This window comes from Pestalotiopsis fici (assembly GCF_000516985.1).
Source record: "Pestalotiopsis fici W106-1 unplaced genomic scaffold PFICI_Scf_3, whole genome shotgun sequence".
Taxonomy (NCBI): domain Eukaryota; kingdom Fungi; phylum Ascomycota; class Sordariomycetes; order Amphisphaeriales; family Sporocadaceae; genus Pestalotiopsis; species Pestalotiopsis fici.
The window spans coordinates 1,047,909-1,073,266 of record NW_006917093.1 but is presented as its reverse complement, the minus strand read 5'-3'; the positions used below and the strand labels follow the sequence as shown (position 1 = coordinate 1,073,266).

The 25,358-nt window shown below is 48.2% G+C and overlaps 11 protein-coding genes across 11 annotated transcripts; 5 read left to right on the top strand and 6 right to left on the bottom strand.

Annotated features, from left to right (window-relative positions):
* Positions 1-4,664: 4,664 nt before the first annotated feature.
* On the top strand, positions 4,665-5,159 carry PFICI_04535 (uncharacterized protein; the record flags this gene model as incomplete). The annotated part of the gene is made up of 1 exon (XM_007833116.1): positions 4,665-5,159. One exon carries the CDS (start codon positions 4,665-4,667, stop codon positions 5,157-5,159), a length of 495 nt encoding a protein of 164 aa, XP_007831307.1.
* Positions 5,160-5,479: 320 nt separating this feature from the next.
* On the bottom strand, positions 5,480-6,373 carry PFICI_04534 (uncharacterized protein; the record flags this gene model as incomplete). The annotated part of the gene is made up of 2 exons (XM_007833115.1): positions 5,480-6,009; positions 6,058-6,373. The coding sequence occupies 2 exons, from the start codon at positions 6,371-6,373 to the stop codon at positions 5,480-5,482; spliced, it is 846 nt and encodes a 281-aa protein (XP_007831306.1).
* Positions 6,374-7,612: 1,239 nt separating this feature from the next.
* On the top strand, positions 7,613-8,636 carry PFICI_04533 (U2 small nuclear ribonucleoprotein A'; the record flags this gene model as incomplete). Its single annotated transcript, XM_007833114.1, has 4 exons — positions 7,613-7,691; positions 7,771-7,811; positions 7,935-8,195; positions 8,268-8,636. 4 exons carry the CDS (start codon positions 7,613-7,615, stop codon positions 8,634-8,636), a joined length of 750 nt encoding a protein of 249 aa, XP_007831305.1.
* A 282-nt stretch (positions 8,637-8,918) lies between these two features.
* On the bottom strand, positions 8,919-9,696 carry PFICI_04532 (uncharacterized protein; the record flags this gene model as incomplete). The annotated part of the gene is made up of 4 exons (XM_007833113.1): positions 8,919-9,292; positions 9,349-9,439; positions 9,496-9,581; positions 9,633-9,696. The coding sequence occupies 4 exons, from the start codon at positions 9,694-9,696 to the stop codon at positions 8,919-8,921; spliced, it is 615 nt and encodes a 204-aa protein (XP_007831304.1).
* Positions 9,697-10,485: 789 nt separating this feature from the next.
* PFICI_04531 (uncharacterized protein) lies at positions 10,486-13,008 on the top strand (the record flags this gene model as incomplete). The annotated part of the gene is made up of 1 exon (XM_007833112.1): positions 10,486-13,008. One exon carries the CDS (start codon positions 10,486-10,488, stop codon positions 13,006-13,008), a length of 2,523 nt encoding a protein of 840 aa, XP_007831303.1.
* A 324-nt stretch (positions 13,009-13,332) lies between these two features.
* On the bottom strand, positions 13,333-14,972 carry PFICI_04530 (uncharacterized protein; the record flags this gene model as incomplete). Its single annotated transcript, XM_007833111.1, has 4 exons — positions 13,333-13,725; positions 13,896-13,931; positions 14,176-14,272; positions 14,608-14,972. 4 exons carry the CDS (start codon positions 14,970-14,972, stop codon positions 13,333-13,335), a joined length of 891 nt encoding a protein of 296 aa, XP_007831302.1.
* A 1,088-nt stretch (positions 14,973-16,060) lies between these two features.
* On the bottom strand, positions 16,061-16,583 carry PFICI_04529 (Transcription initiation factor IIA subunit 2; the record flags this gene model as incomplete). Its single annotated transcript, XM_007833110.1, has 3 exons — positions 16,061-16,207; positions 16,312-16,459; positions 16,537-16,583. The coding sequence occupies 3 exons, from the start codon at positions 16,581-16,583 to the stop codon at positions 16,061-16,063; spliced, it is 342 nt and encodes a 113-aa protein (XP_007831301.1).
* Positions 16,584-17,214: 631 nt separating this feature from the next.
* On the top strand, positions 17,215-20,031 carry PFICI_04528 (uncharacterized protein; the record flags this gene model as incomplete). The annotated part of the gene is made up of 4 exons (XM_007833109.1): positions 17,215-17,740; positions 17,792-18,120; positions 18,184-19,120; positions 19,175-20,031. 4 exons carry the CDS (start codon positions 17,215-17,217, stop codon positions 20,029-20,031), a joined length of 2,649 nt encoding a protein of 882 aa, XP_007831300.1.
* Positions 20,032-20,656: 625 nt separating this feature from the next.
* On the top strand, positions 20,657-21,523 carry PFICI_04527 (uncharacterized protein; the record flags this gene model as incomplete). The annotated part of the gene is made up of 1 exon (XM_007833108.1): positions 20,657-21,523. One exon carries the CDS (start codon positions 20,657-20,659, stop codon positions 21,521-21,523), a length of 867 nt encoding a protein of 288 aa, XP_007831299.1.
* An 88-nt stretch (positions 21,524-21,611) lies between these two features.
* On the bottom strand, positions 21,612-22,467 carry PFICI_04526 (DNA replication complex GINS protein PSF2; the record flags this gene model as incomplete). The annotated part of the gene is made up of 2 exons (XM_007833107.1): positions 21,612-22,256; positions 22,354-22,467. 2 exons carry the CDS (start codon positions 22,465-22,467, stop codon positions 21,612-21,614), a joined length of 759 nt encoding a protein of 252 aa, XP_007831298.1.
* A 994-nt stretch (positions 22,468-23,461) lies between these two features.
* PFICI_04525 (NAD(P)H-dependent D-xylose reductase xyl1) lies at positions 23,462-24,501 on the bottom strand (the record flags this gene model as incomplete). Its single annotated transcript, XM_007833106.1, has 2 exons — positions 23,462-24,409; positions 24,469-24,501. 2 exons carry the CDS (start codon positions 24,499-24,501, stop codon positions 23,462-23,464), a joined length of 981 nt encoding a protein of 326 aa, XP_007831297.1.
* Between the last annotated feature and the right edge of the window lie 857 nt (positions 24,502-25,358).

Sequence of the window (25,358 nt, the reverse complement as noted above, 5' to 3'; positions counted from 1 at the left end):
TTTAATTTATATAAAAAAATAAAGCCGATTATAACTATTTTATTAATAGTAAATAAATGCTAAAAAAATTTAATAATAACGGTACGCTTAAAAAATATAAAACGCGTATTATAACGCGTAAATTTATATAGCGCCTAAATATTAATTATAGCAAAATAATTATAATTATAATAAAAGCCGCTTTATAAAAAATATTAATAATTTTTGCCGCTTTAAAAGGCTGGTTTATTTTGCAAATTAATTTTATATTTATATTCCTTAATAATAATTTATATAAAAAAATCTATATAAAGCAGTTTTTCGGCTTATTACGGTTTTTCGAATAATTTACGAAATTAGCGCGTAAAAAAAATTATTTAAAAAAAAAATTTATCCGGATCCTAAACTTATTATACGGGCTAAAGCAAATAGCTATTAAATAATAATATAAAGCGAAATCGCTAATAAAAAAGCATAAATTTATTTTTTTTATATTTAATAACGCGATATTTTATAATTTATAAATAAAAAATATCGTAGTTATATATATAAATAACTTTTTATTATTTAAATTAAATAAAAAGCGCTTTAAAAACCTCGTCGGTTTGCTTAAAACTAAAATCGAGCTAAAGGATTTAAAAAATATAAAATAATTTTTCGGTATAAAAATTTAGCGTAGCAATCCTATTAAAAATATTAAAATTAACGTTAAATAATATTTTAATAAAGTATTTAATTTTTATAATTTTATAAAATTTAGGAAAAAAATAGCAAACCTAATAAATCCGGGAATATTATACGAAATTTATCTAAATAAAAATAAAGCTATAATTAAAAAAATTTATAATTACGCATTAATAATTAGCAAATTTAATTTTTCGTTTTATATATTAAAAATAAATACGGTATTTATAATATTTATATAAGCTAAATTTATAATAAATCTTTTATAAATATATTAATAAAAACTAAAAAAAATATTATAATATTTAAAAATAAATATTAAAAAAGCGATTAAATATCGCAGCCTAAAAATAAATAAAATTATATACCTATATAAGTAATATAATAAATTAAAATTATTCGGGGCTATAAATTCCAGCTACGTTTTAAATTTAAAAAAGTTAAAATTAATTACCGGCTATATATTTTTTATAAGCGGAAAATTAATTTTATAACGATTATATAAATAATTATCTATAACGAAGGTATTTACGGTAATAAAATATATAGTTATTTTAAAAGCTATAAATAAAGCTATATAAATTCGAAATTTCCTAATTAAATTTAAATTAATACTAAAAAATTTAATTACGCTATTTAAAAATAATATTAAAGCTAAAAAATAAGCCGAATTTACGAATATAATAAAAAAAAGCATTTAAAGCTATATATATATACTATTTATAATAAAGTTATAAAAAGCAAAATTAGAGTAAAATAAGCACCGACGAATTTAAATTTAGTTAACGGACTTATAAAGCCACTTAACGGAAATAAATACTAAAAATTTATTAATTTATTAAGCCTAAAAATTTACGAATAATGAGATGGGGAACAAAAACCAAACCAAACTAACCCCACCTAAAACAGATAGCCGTAAGGCTGTGGCCTTTATGTGGTTTTTGATTAAATAGCATATAAAATCTTAAAATATATGGGAACAGTCTTGATTGAGAAAACGATGGATGGTGGTCCTGTATGCTAAACGCAACGAAAAACAAAGGCTTATAAGTCCCGAAGGGACTTATAAAGCCACTCTAAGCTAAGCCTCCACAGCCACTTTTAGTGGGCATCTCCAGCACCCCCACATCAATAATTTTAGCGGCCTAGCGAAAAGGCATATTAGCAAAAAGCGCTAAGGCCTATTAATGCTTATAATTAACAAAAAGTCGTAAAAAAATCCAAAAACGGCTATAGCCGGGTATTTACGGCTTTATTACCGTAAATAGCTATATAAACGGGAAATTAGCAGTTTTTAGGCTTATAAATAGTTACTATATCGCATCCTTTAATTAATTCCCTTTCTGCCATCGTTTTATGCAATTCTGCAGTCTCGTGAACCTCGTAAGTTATTTATATTATACTTCAAATACATTGACTAAGACTAATATGCAATTCAAGAAACTTCCTACCATAAAATGCAGAGATGGCCCATGCGCTTCTCCCTATTCAAGAAGGACAACTCCTCCAGCTCTCGTATCGCATTCATGAGCGCCTCCTCGCTCTCCGGCCGTTCATCTTCTTCAAACACCTTTCTTGCTTTGATCACTCGAGCCTTGAGCGCTCGGACACGCATAACCTCGTTCACTTCGAGCCTCTCGAGTCTACAGTCTCGGCAGTAGTCCGCAAACGCCCCGCCTTCGGGCAGCGTCTTTGGAACATTGAGAATGCTCTCACGGTCCAGCACCAGGGGCGCGCGGACGTGACCGCACTTGGCGTGGCGCAGCGAAAAGTCGCAAAACGGACAGCCGTCGCGGCCAGTGGCCAGCCAGTGCAGCAGACACTTGGCGCCAGCGACGTGGCCGCACGGCAGGAGCATGGGCCTGTCGTCGCTCACCTTGCAGCTGGGCCAAGAGAGCGTCATGGCCGTCTTGCGGCAGAGCTGGCAGGTGAGAACCGTGACCTCGTCTACGAGAAAAGTTACCATTGGGTTTGGTATGTAGTTGGTATCTATGGTCTTTTCCTTTTGATCTGACTTTGCGGAGGCTTTTTCTGTAGCTGTGTCTAGACAGGCTGCTGTCAGATGGCGAGATGGGGCTGATGATTGTACTAGATGGTGAAGATCTGCTGAATCAAACTTTGCTGGAGTGATGTATTCGGTTCCGAGAGCTATATCACCTCCCTTGTGTTTATTTATAGACTTGGAATTTTCTGTCCCTGTTGCCTGTCTGGAAGCACTCTCTTGATCAGATCCTGGAAGCGCCAGTGGAGTTTGTGGTAAGACAGCTGAATTGCCAGCGCCAGGCAAAGATGCAGGTACCGTCTTTCGAGCCGCTGTTTCTGGTTCTTCCCATTGTGTTTCTTGAGTATGAAAATTGATGTAGAGGTACTTTTCTTTTTCCTGATCGAATCTCCTAACCCACCCGGGCGGTAGTTTGGGACTGATATTCAGAGGTTCTCGTGGATCAGTGAGCAGCCTCCGAGGTGGCTCTATTTTCAAAGGCATCGACGGCAAGCCGGAATCGGTATTGACATATGGGGCTGCCGGTGGGTATTGAGGATATGCCACTGGTGATCCGGGCTGCGCATTCTGGTACGAAAGTCCGGGCGACTGCTGGATGAAGGTGGGAGAGTATGCGTTTTGGTAATCAAATACAGGACTCTGAAGGTGCTGCATCAGAGCTGGATTGAATTGATTTCCAAGACCCGGGAACAATTGTCCTGGCATGTAAGGCGCCACTGGACTGTATTGGGTCAATCCATCACCGCCTGAATAATTATGAGGAGAAATTACAGGTCCGGGAGGCTTTGCCACTGACGGCGGCATGGAGGTCGCAACGGTTGGCCGAAACACTTCGGCTTGCGCCGAGAGTCTTCGTATACCTTCAGGTTTTGGTTTCTTCTCAAGTTCTGACTTCTTCTGAGCATCTTGGTCTTTCCTCGGCCGCGAGTTTTCTTTGCTTTTTGGCTCCTGCTCTATATTGTTGGAGATAGTTTGAGCAATACTATCTCCCGAGACCTGGCTATTGGTTACTGGCGTTGGACTGGTTGATTTTGTAGCGACAGCACTTGAGGCATCTGGTGATGGAGATGCATTCGTCCGCTGAGTCGAGTCTGGAGACTGTTCCAATGCTGCGGCTGCGGCTCTCCGTTCGGCTGCCGCCTTTTTCTGCGCAGGTGTCCTAAATCTAGTCCGCTTCTTCTTCTTTGTTCCCTCATCAGCTCCTCCCGAGTCGTTTGGTGGCATGGTGACGATTCTTTCTGAAATTATTTCCCTCTCAGCCGAATTTGCTTCTGTAACTACAACTGTACAACGTCAAAAGATGGCGTTCCATGCTGGAAGTTCTCTCAACCTTTTTTTGATGGTTTATGCCAATTCACGTCTTTCAAAGAAGACAATGAGACCTTCTGGCCCCTTCAAACTCATCTTGTCTTTGGGATTCCTCCACGGCGGCATTGTCCAATAATTGTCGCGAACCAATCAACGAAAACAAAGGAGTACAAAGACATGAATCTCTTCTCAGCGAGTATGAAACACTTTCTACACTCCGTGTTATGATTGCTATATTGATGCCATGACAAGATTGTGGTTTCCGAATCTAAGCACTATGATATTATTGATTTCCGAGGTCCCATAGAATGGACCATATACATTGAGTAGCGGTAACGGCAATGGTGGTCTATTAGTTCTATTCGGTAATCATAAGCTTGCTCTGCCAGCCACCTCGCAAAGGGCGTTCGCTATTGTAGTGGAGTTAGGTACCCAGAATGATGCCGTCTATAGTTAAAGGACTACATTGGCTAGCAAGGATGTCAACGCTACTATGTACTACTTGTGGCACAGCAACGAGAGAGGATCGCCAGCTCGATCCTTCCAGCTCGCGTCTTGGCAGTGTGCACAATCGGAATGGAATGAGTCTTTCCTCAAAGAAATACTTCAGCCAACTCTTTCTTTCTGGCTCTTTCGCTTCTCTAGCTACACAAACAATTCTGTGTCAAGCAAAGCAATCCATACGTCCACAATGCCATTGGAACTCTTATTCAAAGCCCTGCTGCTATGGCTTCTGCCAGCGACCGTTTTGGCCCAGATTTTCGAGTTCACAGCGCCCAGCAAGGACGCTACAGTCGACTTGTCGCAGACGGTCGCGATCGAATGGAACGCCGGTCAGGACGCGTCGTATAACTTTATGAACCTATCTTGGCACGGCCAGACAGCAGACGGTACACAATTTGGCTACGACTTGGCCGAGAATCTCACCACGGCTGACGGCCGTTACGTCTGGGATCCCAGCAACACGACGCAGGCTCTCAACGCTACTGGGCTTGTACTCAATGCCGACGACAGTGATTTCTACTTCGAGGCCCGGTTATACGCGCGCTCTCCAAGCCAAATCGTCACCACTGATGGTGACAAGTTCAAGGTCACTGGCTATACGAATATGAAGAGCCCTGCCACAAGATCGCAGCCCATGCTCGGCTGGGCGGTGGTGATGGGACTGCTGTGTTTGGGCTTGTGAGTCTTTTAGTGACCCTGACAACGGAGCTGAGGCGAGGGGATGATTGCATCGTCGCCGTCGATGTGTTTTTGGTTGCGACTGTTGACAGACATCTGATCTTCTTTTTCGAGTGTTTGAACTCGGCAATCTCATGAGTTGAAGCAATTGAAAGTTGCTTGAGGCCACGGCAACGACAATCGTGACTGCTAACATAGAATAGCCATTATTTCAGATTAGCAAATAATAATGTTATGTTAGCGTCGGAGTCCAATTCAGTACATGAAATTCAAGGAGTGCAGAGTTTGATTTTGATATAAACGGTACTGCGTTGGAAGAACTCATTAATTGCCAACCCCTTTGTCCTCGTCATGGAAGAATCTTAATATTGCTGCCGCCACAGTGACACCGTCATGTTCGAGATGCGCAGTCTCCTTTGCGCGATCGGCGTGCTCCAAGTCTTGAATGCTACCGGCCTCGACGCGCATCTGGATCTGCCTATGAACCATGGCTTCGTCGAAAGCAAGGTGAGCCTGCGTAGTAAAGATGCGGTTGGCGATGAAGACTCCCTGGACCCGAGTGTGGTCGCTGGATCCCCAGACGTAGACCTTGGCGCCAGGCGGGAGCAAGCCGTCAGAGGATTCGGAAGATGGCGGTGCTACAACTTGGTCTTGGTGCATTTGATGAAGATAGACCTCATTTGAATCAGTCTTGAATAGAGACTGGCCAACCTCTGTAAGGTTGATCCGGCTGTGGCCTAGTTCCCAGAGTCCCTTTGGCTCGGGTTTGATTTCGGATCCGAAGAGACGGCAGAGGAGTTGGTGCCCAAAGCATATACCGCTAAACTTTATGTCGGAACGACGAATGTAGAGTTCTTATTCAAGTTAGGAAGCAGTTCTCCCTGGGTTCAGGTCATACTCACCTCGTAGGAGTTGCAGTAGCTCGAGAATCCATTCATTGTTGCCATGCGCATCGAATACACTTCCCGTGATGAGAATGCTGTGTACATCTTCGAACTCATCATATCTAGGGACTCGACCACCCCTTTCGGTGACGACAAACCTCTGGTCTGTCTCGATTCCCAGTGGCGGATCATGATTGTGACCAGCTGTTGCGAAATGATGGTGCAGTATTTCCGCAAAAGATCCGCGCTCGTTCAAGGTATCTCGATCAGGCTCATCAGTCTCCAAGACCATCATTCGGACCTTGGCAATCTCTTTTTCCGAGTCTGAACCCATCTTGTCAAAAATATTGCGCCGACCAGGAATACTCAAAGATGATTAAAAAGGCACTAGGGATGATTATGTCAAGTCCTGCTCCCTCAGATTCTATGGCTTGTTCTTTGAAATAATTATAATGTACAAGTTCTAATTGCCCTGGGTATGGAACATATATATACTTGAAAATTCAAATCTCATTTGAACCAAAGATCTGGCAACTTCCATACCGAAAGTTTGACGATCTTGGACCCTCTCAGTATGACGCCATAAAAGTCTTAGCAAAGAGATCATCAGTGTGGGCTCTTATAGAAATGTCCGGATGCCGGCAGAGTGCTAAGAAAAAATCAGTGCTGTACTGCATTCATAATTAGATTTTCTTAGTGATTACAAGAGAGAAAGCCATAGGTTTTCTTGCCGATTTATGCGCTGCAAAGTCTGTGTTTCTCACGTCAACTCCGCCAGTGACTTGAAGCTGGTACAATTTCTGTTACGCGATGCCAAGTGGGTAGCCACTAACACGGCGTCATTGATCTGACTATGGACCAACCTTTACAAGTAAAATTACACTCCTTCAGGGCAGACAATAAATCGTTGAAAGAAAAGAAGAACTCCTGGGTGGGATCGTTGAACGGTCAAATAACATGATCGATTTTGGAAGAGTAAGAGTACGGACAAATTTGGAGCTTTGGTGAACGAGCAAGAAAATACTTTTGACCGCAGCGAGAAGACAAACTCGAGGAACGAGTAGAAAGTACGCACAAAACGTAATAAGCCAAGAACAAATGTCTATGACAATTATAGGGAAAAGAAAGAAACAAATAAAGAAAATGAGTCGGACTTGCAGACACACAAATTGATTGAATTGGAAGAGGATGAGAGAAGAACACCCCAATGGAGGCCAAGCAGTTACCACTATAATTATGCAATTAAGTGGCATGTCGCTACAATTGAAATGATTGCCCCACTAAATCTTCACCCTCCCACCACGCGAGCTCTGATCAAACCAACAGGCTGCGATTGATCTGGAAATTTTGTGGTTGCAGCCTCTCAGCCTTGCCACATTGCCTTGATAAATACAGCAAACCACCACCTCGACGCGACACCGACCACGAGAGACTCGGCCAAACTTGCCCTCGTGACGAAGAAAGGGGGACAGTGGGCGGACTACGAGCTAGACAACCCAAATAAAACCCGGCCGCGAGGTAAGAGGAGGAGAGACACCGTCCAAGCCAGAACCGCTTCGGCCCACCGCCCAACATGAGGCTCACGGTCGAGCTCCTCCAGAACTCCCCCTCGTGGCTCAATGCGCTGAAGGAGCGCGAGCTTGACCTCCGAGGTACGTTGCGAAAAGAGCAGATACTACACTTTTGATCCAAGGAGCAGAGTTGATAGCGGTCTCCACGACGCGTAAACAGGACACAGAATTCCGGCTATTGAGAACTTGGGTGTTGCTGGTGTAAGTTTCTTTCCCCCTCTCCGTCGTCGCGGATTTTTTTTCCTTCTTTATCGAAGGAAGAGGTTGCGACTTTGGCGCCTGGAATGTGTGCTGACCCAATGCGCCCCTTGGCGCCTCGAATAGCCACAAGATGCAATCGACTTGGTCGACAACGACATTCAGGTGCTGGGCAATTTTCCCTTGAGCCCGCGAATCCGCACACTCCTCCTCGCCCGCAACCGCATCGGCTCGATACAGCCTACGCTGGTGAACTCGATCCCGCTGCTCACGAACCTGCAGCTCGAGAGCAACGACCTCAAGGAGCTGGCAGACCTCGACCCGCTGGGCACGTTCTCGCGCCTGACGCACCTGGTGTTAAAGGATAACCCCGTCACCAAGAAGGAGGTGAGTCATGAAGCAGAGGGAATATACGGCAAAGGCATGCCTATTTGACATATATGCTGACGAGATTTGCAGCATTACCGGTACTGGGTGCTGTGGCGCTGCGCCTTTGTGCGCTTCCTCGATTATCAAAAAGTCAAGCAGGCCGAGCGCGATCGCGCCATCGAGCTTTTCGGTACGGCCGCTGAGCCGACCGATCTAGCCAAGACCATTGTGGGCATCAAGTCAAGCGCCACGTTTGACGTTTCTTCGGCCGCCAACGGCTCGACTGGTGGTCTCTCGTCTAGGATGTCGAGGATCAAGTTGACCGACAAGGAGAAGAAGAGGCTGCAAGATATGATCAAGAACGCTACGAGTCTGGACGAGATCACGAAACTGGAGACGATGCTGAGGGAAGGAAGAATGCCGGCTGGTATTCACCTCAATGATGAGATGGAGGAATAGAAAAGTCACGGACATGTCACAGTTTGGCTCAAGATCTTTACGGCAGGGTCAACTTGGTATACTTGCGCCTTGTGGCAATTTAGAGACAACAAAAAGTATCTACGAATAATACCCTTTGCCAATGACCATACTCGATTGGCAATCATTCTCAATTGTTGCTTCAATCCTGGAAATTGCTTGCTGGACTGTCTGCGCACAGCATTACGGCCACATGAACCATTTCTCTGCGCTATGCTTTTGCAATGAGTTCGGCTCCACATATCATCGTCGGAATGAGCGCTGCTAATCAGCCATCTCTACATCTCCGTCATTGCCACTGGCTTGCCTCATCTCCAGCTGCAGTTGATCGTTTGGATCCGCAGAACCGTCATCTCCATCGCTCTGTCCTTGCGACTTGGTGTCAGTGCCGTTTCCGAGTATGCTACCAATGTTGACGCTGCCGTTCAGACTCGAGCGGCTGGCGCTGCTCTTGTGCTTCTTGGTGCCATTGGGGGCCGGCGCCCGTGTCTCTTGATCCTCTGCCTGATCGCTTAAGCGCTCGCCGCGTAGAGTGGCCCGTGTCGCCGCAGCTGTGGATTTGATGTCCTTGAACTTGACCGTCTTGGGCACGAGATCCTCAAGAAACTCAAGGTTGTCGTGGCCGTGGACTGCGCTTGCTATGATGTGTGTTAATATGATGATGAGGAAAACGAACAGGTTGTGCGCTAGATACCTATGTCTTTGTATTGGATATTTCTCCGGGGCTTGCGTTCTGCCTTGGCCTGGTCTAGTGCCTTTGTTGCAAGGTGTTGTATAAACAATTCCTATCGAAAGGGTCAGTTGGATGGATTATGCAAGATCATATCTCAACAATACCCACCGTTGCTACTGTGATTGCGAAAGCTGCGTTGTTGGAACAGATGCCGACATCCTGGTCTTGAGCTATAATCTTTTTGACTCTGGATACTGTATAGTCTTAGCACTATGAATCTTATGGAGGCAACTTCTATGCCTCACATGGTAGTTGGGTCTGGCCAGTCACGTCCTTTCGAGGCGGAATAGCTGAGGTGTTGTAAGGCATGGCTTGGACTTGCTATTATAATGCCTGGGCCCTTAACTTTGGTGCTGATTTCCTGATACGTCGATGTTTTCTAAATACGGAGAGCTTTTCATCGTTCAGTCAGCAAGACTTGACCCAGAACAAACATTCGCGGGAAGGGGCTTCGACAATCTTGTGGATCAATATTGGTCTCAGCGCAACGAGCATACAGAAACGGCTATTCATTACGTTGCTGGAGTACGTTCTCAATGTTGCAGCAATCTTATAATGTGATGCTCTTGCTTTGTTGCCGGGTCCCAAATGTCTAAGACGTGTCGGATATAACCCAAAACTGAGGGTTCAGTGGCTGAGTAAAATACAAAATACTACACTCACCTCTTCTTGTGGGTCCTGGAGTGTGTTTCTTGCGATGTTGTGTTTTCAAATGTCACGGATGGTCGAATGGTACTTGACTGGAGGTTTACATGAAGACGCGTGCCGAGTTTTAGGAAACGCGATTGCCCATATCCCCGATTGAGTGCTTGCATAAGAGGTTAGCGGCGGTTTCTTAGGGGAGTGGAGGCTTCTAAAATCCACTGCCAAGGAGCCGCGGACCCCTGGCTGCTCCCTGTAGTTTAGCTTGGAATCCAGGATTACGTAGGTATCCCCAGCTATTCTTATTGGAATTGCGCAAGCTGATTGTTGAGAAGCTGCAGTCTGGCCGAATCCCATCAACAATTACTGACATCGGAGAGGTTGCGATTAGATCACTTGTGCTGTCAGACTCTTTAAAGGATAGACAATGGTCGCAAGACTGGCGACATGAGTGCGATGGATTCAAGAACGACGTCCTTTTCCGTATCGCGCCCTCAGTCAGTACACCGACCGAGTCTGAGCTCGAGGCTATCGTTCGCCGTATCGACCGTCGAGCGGGGCGAGGGCGGCGCCGACGCGCCTGTGAGGGAGCAGATCGACGACGAGATTGCAGAGATTAAGCGCTACGAGGACTTCACGACCATCGACTGGGTACAAGATGCCGCACGGGAACGACAACGGCGCAAGGCGCGGCGGAAGAAGACGGCTGGCCTCTTTGACAATGGGAGGGTGACGTGGCGCTACAAGCTGTGGGAATCCTACGACGCCGCTCAGGGGTGGATTGTGGTCACACTTGTCGGCGCTGCCATTGGCATGATTGCTTCGTTTCTGAACATCATTACCGAATGGCTGTCGGATATCAAGTTGGGCTACTGTACCACTGCGTTCTATCTCAACGAGAGCTTCTGCTGTTGGGGCGAGGACAATGGATGTGCTGACTGGCATCGATGGACCAGCTTCGAGCCGGTCAACTACCTCCTCTACATTGCATTCGCCACCATATTCGCTTTCACGGCCGCCACCTTGGTCAAATCGTTTGCTCCGTATGCAGCTGGCTCTGGTATATCGGAGATCAAGGTCATTATCGCCGGTTTCGTCATGAAGGGTTTCCTGGGATTTTGGACTCTGCTCATCAAGTCAATCGCATTACCCCTAGCCATTGCATCTGGACTGTCTGTAGGCAAGGAAGGCCCCAGTGTTCACTATGCCGTGTGTGCTGGCAACGTGATCTCCAGGATGTTCGCAAAGTACAAGAGCAATGCATCCAAGACTCGCGAGATCCTCAGTGCTTGCGCCGCCGCCGGCGTCGGCGTCGCCTTTGGTAGTCCTATTGGAGGTGTGCTATTCTCCTTGGAGGAAATGTCGAGTTACTTCCCCTTGAAGACCATGTGGCGGAGCTACTTTTGCGCTTTGGTTGCGACCGCAGTTCTATCGGCCATGAATCCTTTCCGCACTGGACAGCTCGTCATGTTTCAGGTCAAGTACGATCGATCATGGCACTTTTTCGAGGTGGTTTTTTACATCATACTTGGAATCTTTGGTGGTCTATATGGAGCTTTCGTTATGAAATGGAATTTACGGGCTCAAGCCTTTAGGAAGAAGTATCTCACCAAATATGCCGTTCTAGAGGCAACGCTCCTAGCTGCTGGGACAGCCATCATCTGCTATCCTAACGTCTTTCTACGGATCGACATGACCGAGAGTATGGAAATTCTATTTCTCGAGTGCGAGGGAGCAGAAGACTACCAAGGCCTTTGCGATGCCGACAAGCGCTGGGGCAACATTGTGTCTTTGACACTTGCTACACTCATAAGGATATTTCTGGTGATCATATCCTATGGTTGCAAGGTGCCAGCCGGTATCTTCGTCCCATCCATGGCCATTGGAGCATCCTTCGGACGGACTGTGGGCATCGTTGTCCAGGCTCTCTACGACACTTTCCCGAACAGCGCCTTCTTTGCATCATGTCAACCTGACGTGCCATGTATTACGCCAGGAACGTATGCTTTCCTTGGTGCAGCGGCAGCTCTTTCTGGCATCATGCATATTACCATCACCGTTGTGGTCATCATGTTTGAGCTGACTGGAGCTCTCACCTATATCCTTCCAACCATGATCGTCGTGGGTGTGACCAAAGCTGTATCCGAGCTCTTTGGTAAAGGTGGCATTGCAGATCGCATGATCTGGTTCAGTGGTTTCCCTTTCCTAGACAACAAGGAAGAGCACAACTTTGGTGTTCCTGCACAGGCCGTGATGAAGACGGATGTAGTAGCTCTCCCGGCCAATGGAATGTTACTCCAAGCTGTGGAAGATTTGCTGAGTCAACCGAAATACCAAGGATTTCCGGTTGTGGATGATCTCGACTCGCGGATACTCTTGGGTTATATCGGACGAACTGAGCTGCGATATGCCATTGAAAGACTAAAACGAGAGCGCGGCAGCGCTGTCAACGCCAACGCCAAGTGCGCTTTCTCGCCGCCGGCAGCCGCCCTAAGCAGCATCACGCCAGTTACGCCGACAATCAGTCATGCGGACTTTGGGACTAGCTCGGCATCGATCGACTTTAGTCGTTATGTGGATGCCACTCCGGTGACTGTCCATCCCCGGCTTCCTCTGGAAACAGTCATGGAGCTCTTCCGCAAGATTGGACCCAGGGTCATCCTTATTGAACACCACGGCCGTCTCGTTGGCCTCGTCACGGTCAAGGACTGCTTGAAGTATCAATTCCAGGCCGAGGCGGCCGAGAACCCGAGGACCGACCATGAAATACAGAGAGGCCACGAGAAGTTGTGGGGTTGGATACGCACGGCGGCCGGTTGGGTATCGGGCAAGGTAGATACCCTCAGTGGCGGACGTATCCAGCTTGGTGGCGGCCCCGATGCTGTTACTAGTGGTCGGGGGAGGATCATGGATGGAGATGAAGATCTCGCCGACTTGGCTGATGATGACGGAGTTGAGCTGGAGAATAGACAGATGTGATAGATTTAATGTGTCATTTACATGCATTCGACGAAACTGTACAACATGCACGTCGCGAAGCCGTGGGATTGACAAGAGATGCCCGGACTCATATGATGTCTCTGATTCCAAAGCCAGATGTTCCGCACGCTTTGGGACAGAAAGCTGTGAAACAGTACTGCGAGTTTTGTCATAGGCAGCTGACTCGAGACCTGCCACGAGTATCGGTTGGCTCCTTTCTCCGTAAGAATATATACAAAGTGATCTAATATTCGAAAAGATGTCCCAAAGTGTATTGTGTTTGAAAAATACTGTTCACTTAGAACAGGTGACAATTTTGATGCATCACCTGCCAATAGACTCATCGACTTCTCCAAGGAGGGGAATATCCTCGTCCTCATCATCCTTTTCCACAGGCAAGATGCCTTCCGCGGGCGGGACAGCACCATAAGATGCGAGTCCGACAGCAGGGTTAACAACTTCTCCACCCGAATGAGAGTCGCCACCGCTACTACCCACGGGCATTTGCTGCTCGTCCCCCTTCTCCTCCTTGCGGCCAATAATGACGTTTCCGGCAACCAGCATGGCGGCGCCGAGCCACCAGAGCGGCGGCAGGGACTCTGAGAAGATGGCGAGGCCCAGGAGCGCAGTAATGACAAAGTTGGTCGAAGTATTCATGATTGAGACCTGCGTCGTGGAGCTGCCTCGCGCCAGGGCCTTGGTGAATAATGTCCACATCTGTCGAGGTCAAGTAAGTTGGATGGCCTGAGTGAGAAGGGATATCCAAGGTGCTTTGAGAAAGAAAAGAAAAGAAAAAAAAAACTGCCGCGATTGTATTGGGAGGACCCCCGGGTACACATATAGAGATGCAATGGCTTTGGTGAGATGTGCAGGGAAATATCACTTACTACTCCATTGAACACGAGATTAAGACCAAAGAATCCCTGTTTGTATTTGAAGTCAGCTTTGCCATTCTTCATACAGATTGAATAGGGAAATCATGCTGCAAATGATAGAATTGACATGTGAAAGACGGCAGCGCTACTGCGGGACGGTCGTTTCCGCGCGGGATGTTTTTTTGGAATAGCCTCAGGGATGACGGAGCCGCGTGTTGCCTCAGAGTGAAGCAATAGGGAGGACGGTGCTGTCTAGGTTGGAGTATATATGAGTGAATCTTGGAAAACTTACACAACGAACAATGAGCTCAATGACGTTTTCGGCAGCAGTCAGACCAAAGGCTTTCGCCAAAGCCTGCGATATGTTTGATGTCAAGTCGTTGGTTGTCCTTGATATAGATGGTCAGTATTTGGCAATGGTAGATATGTATTGGTCAATTGAAGTTAATTGAGACGGCCTGAGATAGTGCTTCCCCTTCTCGTCAACGAAACAACCGTGGAGCGTGATTCCAATACAGGCAGCTGAAGATATATTCCATGGCTTGGTGACAATATTGAAAGCACAAAAGATCATCCAAAATACCACTTGGAAAGTATACTTGACCCATCGATGAGAAGGGGAGAGTCCTGATATACGCAAGTGTATAAAAAAGATCACGAATTATGGGCTGAACACGTTGCGCATTGGTAAAGATGTGACAAAAAGAAAGACTAGTATACTTACAACTTGGCAAATACTCCGTTAAAGGCTGCGCAAGCACCGCTCGCGATGGCAAGGACTATCCATTGATTTCGGGTAGCCCAAGGGACGGGAGCAGGTGATGTCGCATTGCCCCCGTCCGATGCGCTCCCTACGGAGCGGGTATCATCGTTGGCCATCTTATCCGGGCGCTCGCTAGTCGAAGGGACTGGGAGCGGACGTTTCCGTACGGACTGGGCCAGAGACGAATCAGGGCCAGTGGACGTCGTAGTTGCTGTAGTTGTAGTTGTGGTGGTGGAGGATGATGATGAAGTGGGCGTCGGATCCGCGGCCGGCGAGGACTGGGTCTCGTTCTGCTTTCTGCTACTACTCCGGGTATTACGGGGCATGGTTGGTGGACCACCTCGGCAGGTTCGGGTGTGCTATGTGTTTCAGTGGATGGTTTAATGGAAGAGCCTCAAGGTTGCTTGCTTAGGTAAATGTAGGTAAGGTATGCATCAAATGGCACCCATCCTCTTGGGAAGCTCTTTGGGGATGACGGCGTGGGTTTAAAGTCCGGGTGTCTGCTAGAATGGGTTCTTGGCGGAGATCAGCGGGGCTGGGGGGCCCAGTCCAAGTCGAGATTCCAACTCAGGGCCCTGAATCGCTTTTACACAGAAAGGCAAAAGTGACTCGGCCTCTTGATCACACAAAGTCTGGAGGGCTGCTTTATCATGCAAAATGCAAATCAACATGTGATCCAGGACGGCATGAAACACCTATCAAATGTAGTAACGCCAGAATCGTTCATCTTCTTACCCGTGTGTTTGGAACTCGATTCACGATTGGCTCATCTCTTTGTGACGTTGTGCTGCTGTTCCTGCGTTAACCCCACCCAATTGACTGACCTAGGGGATCTATGTGGGCCAGAATCATGATGGCTTTCCCTTCCATTACACTTTGCTGTAAGGGCATATTGTATGTATAAGGGCATGTGCAACAAAAGTTGTCGACCAGCATGCTTGAACATCGTTCAGCAAATCATGAGACGAAGCTGTGGACAAAGGTGATTGATTATTGGGAGCAGTCTAATGATCACTATAGACATACGCAACCCCTTTGCAAATTTAAAACTAAACAAACAAACTCTGGTGAGGCCAGTGAAGGCAATATCAAGAGAAATTGCGTCTGTGTACCGTTCACCCATAAGGAAAGAAAAGCAAAACCCATTCTACTTCACAGATGCTCTTGCTGGTTGCAATCTGTGGCTTGAGGTATCCATGAACCATATCATTATCCATTCCCATAAACCTGAACGCCATTGCATGCATTAACCCCTCCCGAAGAGCAAAGAGGACCATTTCTCAGAATCTCTTCAGGAGTAAATCGTCGGTTGCCGTGCCTTTTTGGGCTTCTTTATTGCCACAATCTCTTCTCCGTATCGAGTTGCCCACCTAGTGGCACGTTCTTGTGCTTCCGCTTCGTCTCTTTCTCCTCTCTAGGTGCCTGTAGGCTTGGCGGTGCAGGACACAATCTTAACCTTGTCAGCTTGGACATTGTTCTGTCCATTGTCCATTTTGAAAGTTACGTTCTTGAGCTGAAAAGTCCAAACTTCGTCGCAGAATCGGTATGTATCGAGACTGCCCTGCATGCAGAATGTGGGTTAGCCAGTGTTGAGCAAGATCCGCATCAAACAAAAGTCGTCTTGAAAGAAGCAGGCACAGCTGCTGCTTGCTGGGTGTAATTTACCTTGAAAGTCAATCGCGAGCGAACCTTCTCCTGCAGAACTTCCGTAATGGCCCGGTCGAAGTTGGCCAGGATCTTCATCGCCAGCTGAGGGTCGATGCGGTGGTCTTGAATCAGATCATCTAGAGTGTCTGTGAGAGCGACGCCGACACTGTTTGTTCCGCGACACAGGCGGAGGGTTAGCCACTGCGAATCAAAAGGGAGAGCAAGCAGGAGGTGGCGCTGTACCTGCTTCGGCGGTACAGCTCGTAGTAGTTCTGGGGAGCGGAAGCCATCTTGAAATGGAGCCACTCGAAGTCCTGCTGCGAAACTGCCGCGTTGTTGATGATGTTGTAAAGTTGAGGGTTGCCTATTTATATAGTAGGCTGGTAAGAATGGGGGATGATGGTGGTGTCAGCAGGGGCGGGGATGACGAGGCACCTCGGGAGTGGTTTCAGCAGGTCCGATAGAAAGTCCGGCGTCTGTTTGGCGTTGCCAGAGTGCCTAGGTGGCAAGTTAGGAGGGTTCGCTTTAGGCAGTAGTGGGTGGATTTTAGTGCACCTGTGGGGTTCCAACGACTGATTTCGGACAGGCTCGTGGCTCTTGTCTGCAAGCGGACAAGTCCAGCGATGTCACCTCCATGCCACTTAACGCGTGACACCGCTGCCATTTCGCGTCCTGCCGATTTAACCTGACGCGCTAGGACATGCGCATCAGATCGGTGAAATCATCATTTCTGGCTACCTGATGAGGGTGCCTGCCCATGCACGTTGCCGGGTTTCCAAATACAGAGAACTCGTTAATTTTTTTCTTTCTTCTGTTACCAGGCCAGAAATTCATTTGCCAATCACTGTGCTACTGATGCTTTCTACATTAAATTTTTGTTAATTATTTGCAGCTGAACTTTTTCACTTGTCTAATCATACAATGGGTTCAGATTCGTCATCGGATCTGGACTCTTCGCTCTCACATCCTCCCTCGCGCCCTCCCACAAGCGCGGCCACATCTCCTTCAACAACGGGGGATTCTGACCACGCCAAGATGGGTAGCATGTCAAATTTTGCTACTGAGCATATGCTCACCGAGGAAAAAAAGGCTCGAGCAGAAAATACCCGAGCCGAGGCAAAGCGTCTTGCGACACTGGCTCGCAGCCGTCGCAAGAAGGAGGAATTGAGCCATAGTGAACGCGCTCAGAAGGCCAAGGAGCTTGACGAATTGCTGCGCAAGAGCTCTGTGTTCAGTGACATTCTCACACAAAAGACGAAAGCATTGGGTCGTGTTGGTCGAAATTTTGACAATCAAACCCTTACCGATGCCGGCGTCGAGCTCAAAAAGCAACCAAAAATCATGACTGGTGGTGTCATGCGCGACTATCAACTCGAGGGATTGACTTGGATGTTTGAGATCATGTTGCAGGGCATGAGCGGTATCCTGGCTGATGAGATGGGCCTTGGTAAGTTTTTAAATTCATCGCAAACAAACACAGCAATTGAACAATTGGCAGGCAAAACCATACAGACTATTTCTCTAGTGGCTTTACTTCGAGAGCAGGAAGCATACTACGGCCCTCACTTGATCATTGCGCCGCTCAGCACTCTGTCAAATTGGCAAGATGAATTCCAAAAGTGGACTCCGTCCATCCCATTTGCACTATATCATGGCAAGCCCGAAGAGCGCCAGGCTATTTACAAAAACAAGATCAATAAGAACTACAAAAGAAAAGGTACCACTGGTAGTGCCTTGGCCGGCTTTCCCGTGGTCTGCACCAGCTACGAAATGATCTTGAGAGACCATGCAACTCTGTCCAAAATTGACTGGGCCTGTATCATTGTCGTACGTAATCAAGAAATGCTCATCCTCAGCCCGTTGTCTTGATCAATGCTTACGAGTTACTAGGACGAAGGACACAGACTGAAGAACGCGGATGCAAAGCTTTTCAGAGAACTGCAGCAGTTCAAGTCTGCATCCCGGTTCCTCATCACCGGCACGCCTCTTCAGAACAATTTGAAAGAGCTGTGGTCTTTGTTACATTTCCTCATGCCGGAGACGTTTCTCAATTGGGAAGCTTTCGAGATTTGGTTCGACTTTACTGATCTTGCTGACGAGCAAGGTACGCAACAATTCATTGGCAACCGGGAAAACCAAGACCTGGTCAAGAAGATCCACAAGGTTCTCCAGCCGCTCCTGCTACGCCGCATCAAAGCCGATGTCGCCAATTACCTTCCCAAGAAGCGCGAATATGTGTTGTATGCGCCAATGACAAGGGAGCAGACTGATCTCTACAATGTGATTAGCGACAAAGGCACCGATACGCGGTCATATCTGGAGAATAAAGTCGTCGAGCGGCTGACGGGCGCTACCAATACTGCAGTCAACTCTAGGAGATCGAGTCGTCAGGCATCACTTGCCAGCAGTGCTGTTGCATCTGAGGCCCCTTCTCCAGAGGCTAGCGATGCCTCTTCGCCAGTGGGCAAAAGGGGTCGTGGCCGCCCAAAAAAGAATGCATTCGAAGCCATGATGAATGGCACGGCGAGTGGATCTGTGGCGGGCCGTAAAAGGAAGAGTGAAGTAAAGGTCGATTTTCCAGAGCCCAAGAGTACGAAGTCGAGCCGGCAGTCGACGCCTGCGAATAGTCGCCGTGGCCGTGGCCGGCCGAAACGGGGCGTTACCACCTACAACGTTTCTGACGACTTGGATGAAGATAAATTGGATGACGACGAATTTGAGGCCAAGTTGCTAGCAGAAATGGAGGCTGCACAAAAGCAAGATGACAGTGACGAGTATCCTCAAAATGAGGAGGAAGCCATTCGTGCTGCCACGCTGGACCTTGCCAGTAAGTGATTGTTGAATGTTGCCTCAAGTATATATGCTGACCGGACCGTTTTAGAAATGCAAATCAAGGAGAAGAGACTTGGCAATCCGCTTATGCAACTCCGACTCGTATGCAACAGTCCTCACAACTTCTATAACCCCTGGAATTACGATGCAGAATTGGCTATCGATGAGAGCATTGTGACTTCTTCCGGCAAGATGCTCCTCTTGGATCGCTTGTTGCCCGTTCTGTTTGAGCGCGGCCACAAAGTTTTGATCTTTTCGCAATTCAAGACGCAACTTGATATTCTGCACGACTATTGTGCCGATCTACGAAAGTGGAAAGTATGCCGTATCGATGGCAGTGTAGCACAGACGGACCGCCGTGAACAGATCCAGAACTTCAATGAAGACCCAGACTACAAGGTCTTTTTACTCTCGACGAGGGCTGGAGGTCAAGGTATCAATCTGGCCGCTGCTGATACCGTCATTCTTTTCGACAGTGATTGGAATCCTCAACAGGATCTCCAAGCACAGGATCGATGCCACCGCATTGGCCAAACCCGCCCAGTCATCATTTACCGCCTAGCAACCAAGGGCACCGTCGAGGAGGAGCTACTACTAAGCGCGGATGCCAAGCGGCGTCTGGAGAAGCTGGTCATCAAAAAGGGTGGTTTCAAGAGTATGGGCCAAAAGCTTGACCCTCATGAGGAGGAGCTCGACAAGGAGACCCTGAGGGCCTTGCTTCTCAAGGATGGCGAGGTCTATCAGCATTCTGGTGGTGATCGCATATTTAGTGATGAGGATATGGATGTCCTTTTGGACAGGAGCGACGATGCTTATGCCCGAGCCGCCACTGGAGCCGGTAATGCCGATGGTTTCCAGGTTGTCGACACTGCCGCAGACGGTATTACGCAGATCAAGGCTGCTTGATGCGAACGACCAGTTTCATCCTCGCACTGCGTATTGTGTGGATGTACCATTTGTGTACTATGTAGCTGTGGTTCAGACTTTTCTTACATTTTCTAGACTCGATTGTTTCGGAACGGCGTACTTGGGCTTTGAGTGGCTTTGATGGTTTGGATTACTCCCCGGCGTCAGGAAAGATGAGTTAGGGACCATTATGTATTTCCAGGGTAAAGGACTATACTCCCTTTGATAGATAGGTAGATAGCAATCTATACAGGCGCGACTCTGCACCTGCTACCCCAAATTCCTTATTTCGAATTTCAATTGGCAAGTCACGATAGGGGAAACATGCGATCTCACGTGACACAAAGATCAGACAAGACGAGTCTGCCATTATGACGTGCTGTAATGCCTTTATGCGCCTTCATTGTTTGTATCAATACCTGACAATGGCTTTCATAGACTGGACAATGACAGGCCAAGGTCCTCAAGGGAGTACATCAAGTAGTTTTGCGCCTATATTAGAGATACTTGAGCGCGACTATTGCTGGATTGACTTTTCGTGTTATTGGCCAAACCTCAGGTCTGTATACGTCCGACATTATATCTGCGATTTTTTTCACTGGTTCGTATATACGCATTCACAGAAATGTCTTTCCAGCGACTCTTGGCTCTTGACGGGCCAGCCAGCTGGTCAAGGTCCTATATCGTGGGCGATATGGTCGGGTATGCTCGCCCACTTCTGTGGTTGATCCTGAGCTTGACTATCATCCACCCGGTGTGGATGGTAACTGGTTGGCCTCGGGCTATACTAACCGGCCTTCTCTACTTGCAGCAGCAGGCCGTCTTCTTGGGCCATGAGTTATCCCCTTTTGAGCCCAAGGCGTCACCTCTTCAGCACGAGGTGCTGGATCTGGAGCAGAAGGTAGTATTGACCAAGACAGTCATGATGCACCAGTGGGCTCAGCACATCAGCGGGGACAATTTCTATGCCCAGCGCGAGCGCTATCGCATCACTGTTGACGGAGAAAAGGTTCCGATCTTGGAACCGCTGCCGACAAGACCTTGCGAGATCCTCGGTGGTGAAGATTATATTGTCATTACAAGCCCAACTCCTGATGTTGCTGTGCAGACAGTGGTTGAACCGACAATGACTGACGACTGGACAGATCGATATCTGGAGCTCATACATCGCGTCTTTCAGGTTGATTGGGAAGAAGTCTTGGTCGATGAGAAAAGACCAATGATTCCTCGCCACCCGCAGAACGATGTTGGAACAGAAACCGATGAGTGGATAGGTAAGTACTTGGAACTCGTACATCGTGTCTTCAAAATTGGTGGTGAGGAACTCTCGGTGAATGATATCAGCCTGGTGCTCCCTGGAACGGAAGAGGGGAGGCCAATGGAAGAGGAACACGTCCGAGGGAGCTTGGCAGAGCTGAAGAGGTTGGTCTGCGAAGAGGCGGCAAGTCGACTTCAGGGTCCTAACGGGCTTGCGCAGCTGTGTTCCCATTAGAGCGAAATAGAGATAGCAAATCGAGATGCCTTTTTGTTTTTCCGCAACGAAATGCCAAGATCATGCAAGGGCTTGTTCAAGCAGGCTTCTACTCAAAGCCCATCTCTTCGTCCTCGTCGTCAAAGGCGTCATCCCCGCCGCCTCTCTCCTCCTCCTCGCGCCGTGTGGCCTCGACGCTGGCGCCGAGCTTGCGCACGCCGTCCACCACGCCGACGACGAAGCCCCGGCTCTCGGCCAACTCCATGGCGCCGACGCCGCGCAAGCCAACGACGCCGCCGCCGCCCTCGAGCTGCGTCGTGCTGCCGCGCATCTTGGCGGCGCGCACCTCTTGCAGGTCCCGCAGCAGCGTCCGGACCTCGGCGGCGGTGGGTATGTCGTCGGAGGCGTGCGCGAGCAGGGTCTCGGCGAGCTCGAGCCAGTGGTAGGGAAGGTAGGCCGAGGGACTGGCGGCAACGCACGAGGGCAGAAAGGGCGGGGAGAGAACGAGATCGCCCTTGCCGTCGCTTCCAAAGGACCGAGCACCGCCGCGGCCGTCGGAGCGCATCACGGTGGGAGGTGGCGGGGAAAAGGCCTCCGGGTCCACGGTGGTCTCATGTTGGATAATGTCGGCGAGGGAGGCGGCGTGAAGCCAGGCAGGCGGCACAATGTTGGCGCGTTTCTGCTTCTTGAGCAGCAGTGCGAGCCAGAGGGGGATGTCGGCCCGGTGAGGTGGTCGGAGTACTGGTGTTGCGCCCTGCAAAAAGCGATGGGAAGCAGTGCCCCGGTCAGCAACTATAATTACCCGCGCAACTTGAGCGGCAAGATTGTAGGTGATTGCTAGAGAGATTTACTGTGAGAAGCGGGATGGACTCGAGCCTTTGCCGCGGCACGATTGTGACCAGTTCCATTTCACAGAGAAAGGCAACCTCTGTAGGTACCAGACCGGGTGGAAGAGGCAGCGCCATGGCTCAATTGATCGGCTGTGGTGCAAGTACTGTTGCGTTCCGTCTACTCCTTGAGCTTTGAGCGTGAGAAATGTCGCTGTAAATGAGACGCGCCTCGGATACGCGTTGTAGAAAAAAAAAAGTGGTGAACCTACGTAAAGGTATTCGCGGGGTGTAACGCGGGGTCCTCGTCGTACCGTAGTAGTGAATCTGTGGCGGTGCGTATAGGTACCTAGTTTAGAAAGAGGTCTACTTAATGTTGCTGATCCGTGGCGCGTGGTTAGAGTTACTCTTTTGGAACAGAAAAGTGCAGGACGCAATATGCAAAACAACATTTTCCATCCACCTTTTCATCTTCTAAAATACTATCTTTGATCGTCTTGATTGATAAAAGATCTTCGCTCACATGTTGATGGTGTACGTCGTGAATCATTTAGTGACTCGCTGAACGGCTTGCCAGGCGGCCATATCGTCCAGAGTCTAGACAGACTAATAGATATGTTGCAAGCCGGAAAAGTCCTCCCAATTTGAAAATTCGTCTTGGTTACATCAATTGGCAAGCTAATGACGTCTACCGTTACTACCTTTCCCCCGGATTACATACCTAATGGAGAGTCTTTCTAAAGATACCACAAATTGGCCCCTTATTACCTTGGTGTGGCACGAAGCTATATATATGGTTCCCAGCATGATACCGACCACTCTGACCAGACTTCTGATCAAGAAAATTCGAGAATAGTCCCACGAAATTCAGATGTGATACAAAGGAGTATGCAAGATATGATTGTTTCAAGTAGGAGCACATACTTAAATCTTGAGTCATTGTGGTGTATGGTAGTTGGTGCTTGAGAAGGACGATATCAGGTATACACAATTTGCACATTTGTACCATGCACTCCAGTCAGATGTCGGTTAGGGGCCATTCAATGTTGTCTGAATGTCTTGAAATTCTCAATTATCTAAAATATTACGCAAGGTATCATGTCTCGTATATGACGTCACGCCTACTATCTTTCTAAGTGAAGATACGAGCGCTTCCCAGGGCGCCGGGGGAGTTGAATCGAAGGCCAATGTCCAAAGCAGCAATCGCCTTGATCTCCTCCTCAGTCAGGTCGAAAGAGGTAGACTCGAGGTTCTGCTTGAGTCTGTCCACGCTGTTGGACTTGGGAATGACAATGATGTTGCGCTGTGTGCACCATCGGAGGAGAACCTGGCCAGGGGTAACACCGTGCTTCTCAGCAGCCGCCTTGACGGGGTCAACCTCGAACAGAGGCTTGACCTCCTTGGCCTTGGCGTTGTTCAGCTCAATGAATGATGCCGGGCCAAAGGTGGAGTAGCCAGTGACAGCAATGTTGTTCTCCTGAGCCATGTTGATGAGCTCGGGTTGGGTCAGGTAGGGGTGGTGCTCGATCTGGAGGACGGCAGGGGGGATCTTGGCGTACGACAGCAGATCGTAGATCAGCTGGGTGTGGAAGTTGGAGATACCAATGGACTTGAAGATGCCGTTGGGGTTCTCAGGAGTCTTGACGAGGTCCTCCAGGGCCTTCCAGGTCTCAGAGATGGGGACCTTGGCCAAGGGGGTGGGCTTGGTCTGCTCCTTGTCGGTCCAGAAGCAGGGCCATCGAATCTCCTCAAAGGGGATGAATTCGAGAGCAATGGGGAAGTGGACGAGGAAGAGGTCGAGGTAGTCAAGACCCCAGGCCTCGAGCTCGAGCTTGGCCTGCTGGTGGGCATGCTCGCGCTTGTGGTAGTTGTTCCAGAGCTTGGAGACGATGAAGAGCTCCTCTCGCTTCACCAAGCCCTCGTCAATAGCACGTCGGACACCCTGACCGGCCTCGGCGCTGTTGGTATAGTCCCAGGCACCATCGAAGTGACGGTAACCCAGCTTGATGGCGTTGTAGACGGTCTCGGCACAGGTCTCACGGGGGACCTTCCAGATACCGAATCCGACGACGGGCATGTCCTGCAATGTATGAGCTAATTTGGTCCAGAATATTCGCGCCAGCAGTAGGTATGTCTTACATGGCCGGAGGAGAGCTTGATAGAGGGAACCATCTTGATCGGAGTTGTGTTTGGAGTTGTGGGAAACTGTAGTAGGAAGATCAAGAGAGACTGAAGAGTCTTTAAAAAGAAATAGAGAAAAAGGACAGAAGAGCTTATAAAGAGTAGGATGGAAAATTGACAAAAGGACAGCGTCCAATATTAATTCCCACCAACAATGTTCGTGCCCCGCGTTTCGTTCACGAGCTTGTTCATTCCATGATCTCCACCGATGGCGGGCAGGCGGGGTATTCAATAAATGACACAAGAGGCAGTGGGTCAAGTCGACTCTGGCGTCCATCTCTGATTCGGGCGCTTAAGTATACTGCTACTAATCAATACAGAGAGAGGTCGGCCGACTTGCGCCTCTTGCTGGTTCGCCAAAAACAGTTTCTACCGACCCTATTACAGTCTGCGCTCGCTCCGGGTCCTATATGATCGCGTAAAGAAATTTTGTGAGGTCGCTACTTGGATCGTAGAGTCTTCATCTTTCAACTAATCTTTTGCGCCCTCTCGACCATACTATGTACCTTTGGAAGTCTCCCCTCACAAGCCATTCTTCAATGTTGTAATCAAGAACAACCATTCGACCGGATGAGGAAATCTGTACCGCTCCTACCCACTCGCCTTTTCTGGGGCTGGGCTGGGGCTTGTTTTAGACAGCCGGACTGAGAGATCCAGCCAGTGCAGGTCGGCTGCCTTGCTGGGACAACCCCGCTAGGTTACCTAGGTTTTAGTCAATCAACCGCCCCGAATTTAGAGCCGATGTTCTAGCGGATGTTTTGTCCTCACTATTCAACCCTCAAGACATTGAGACGAAAGACGACACCTCTTGTTGCGAGATGAGAGTGGTTTCATCAGATCTTCTCGCC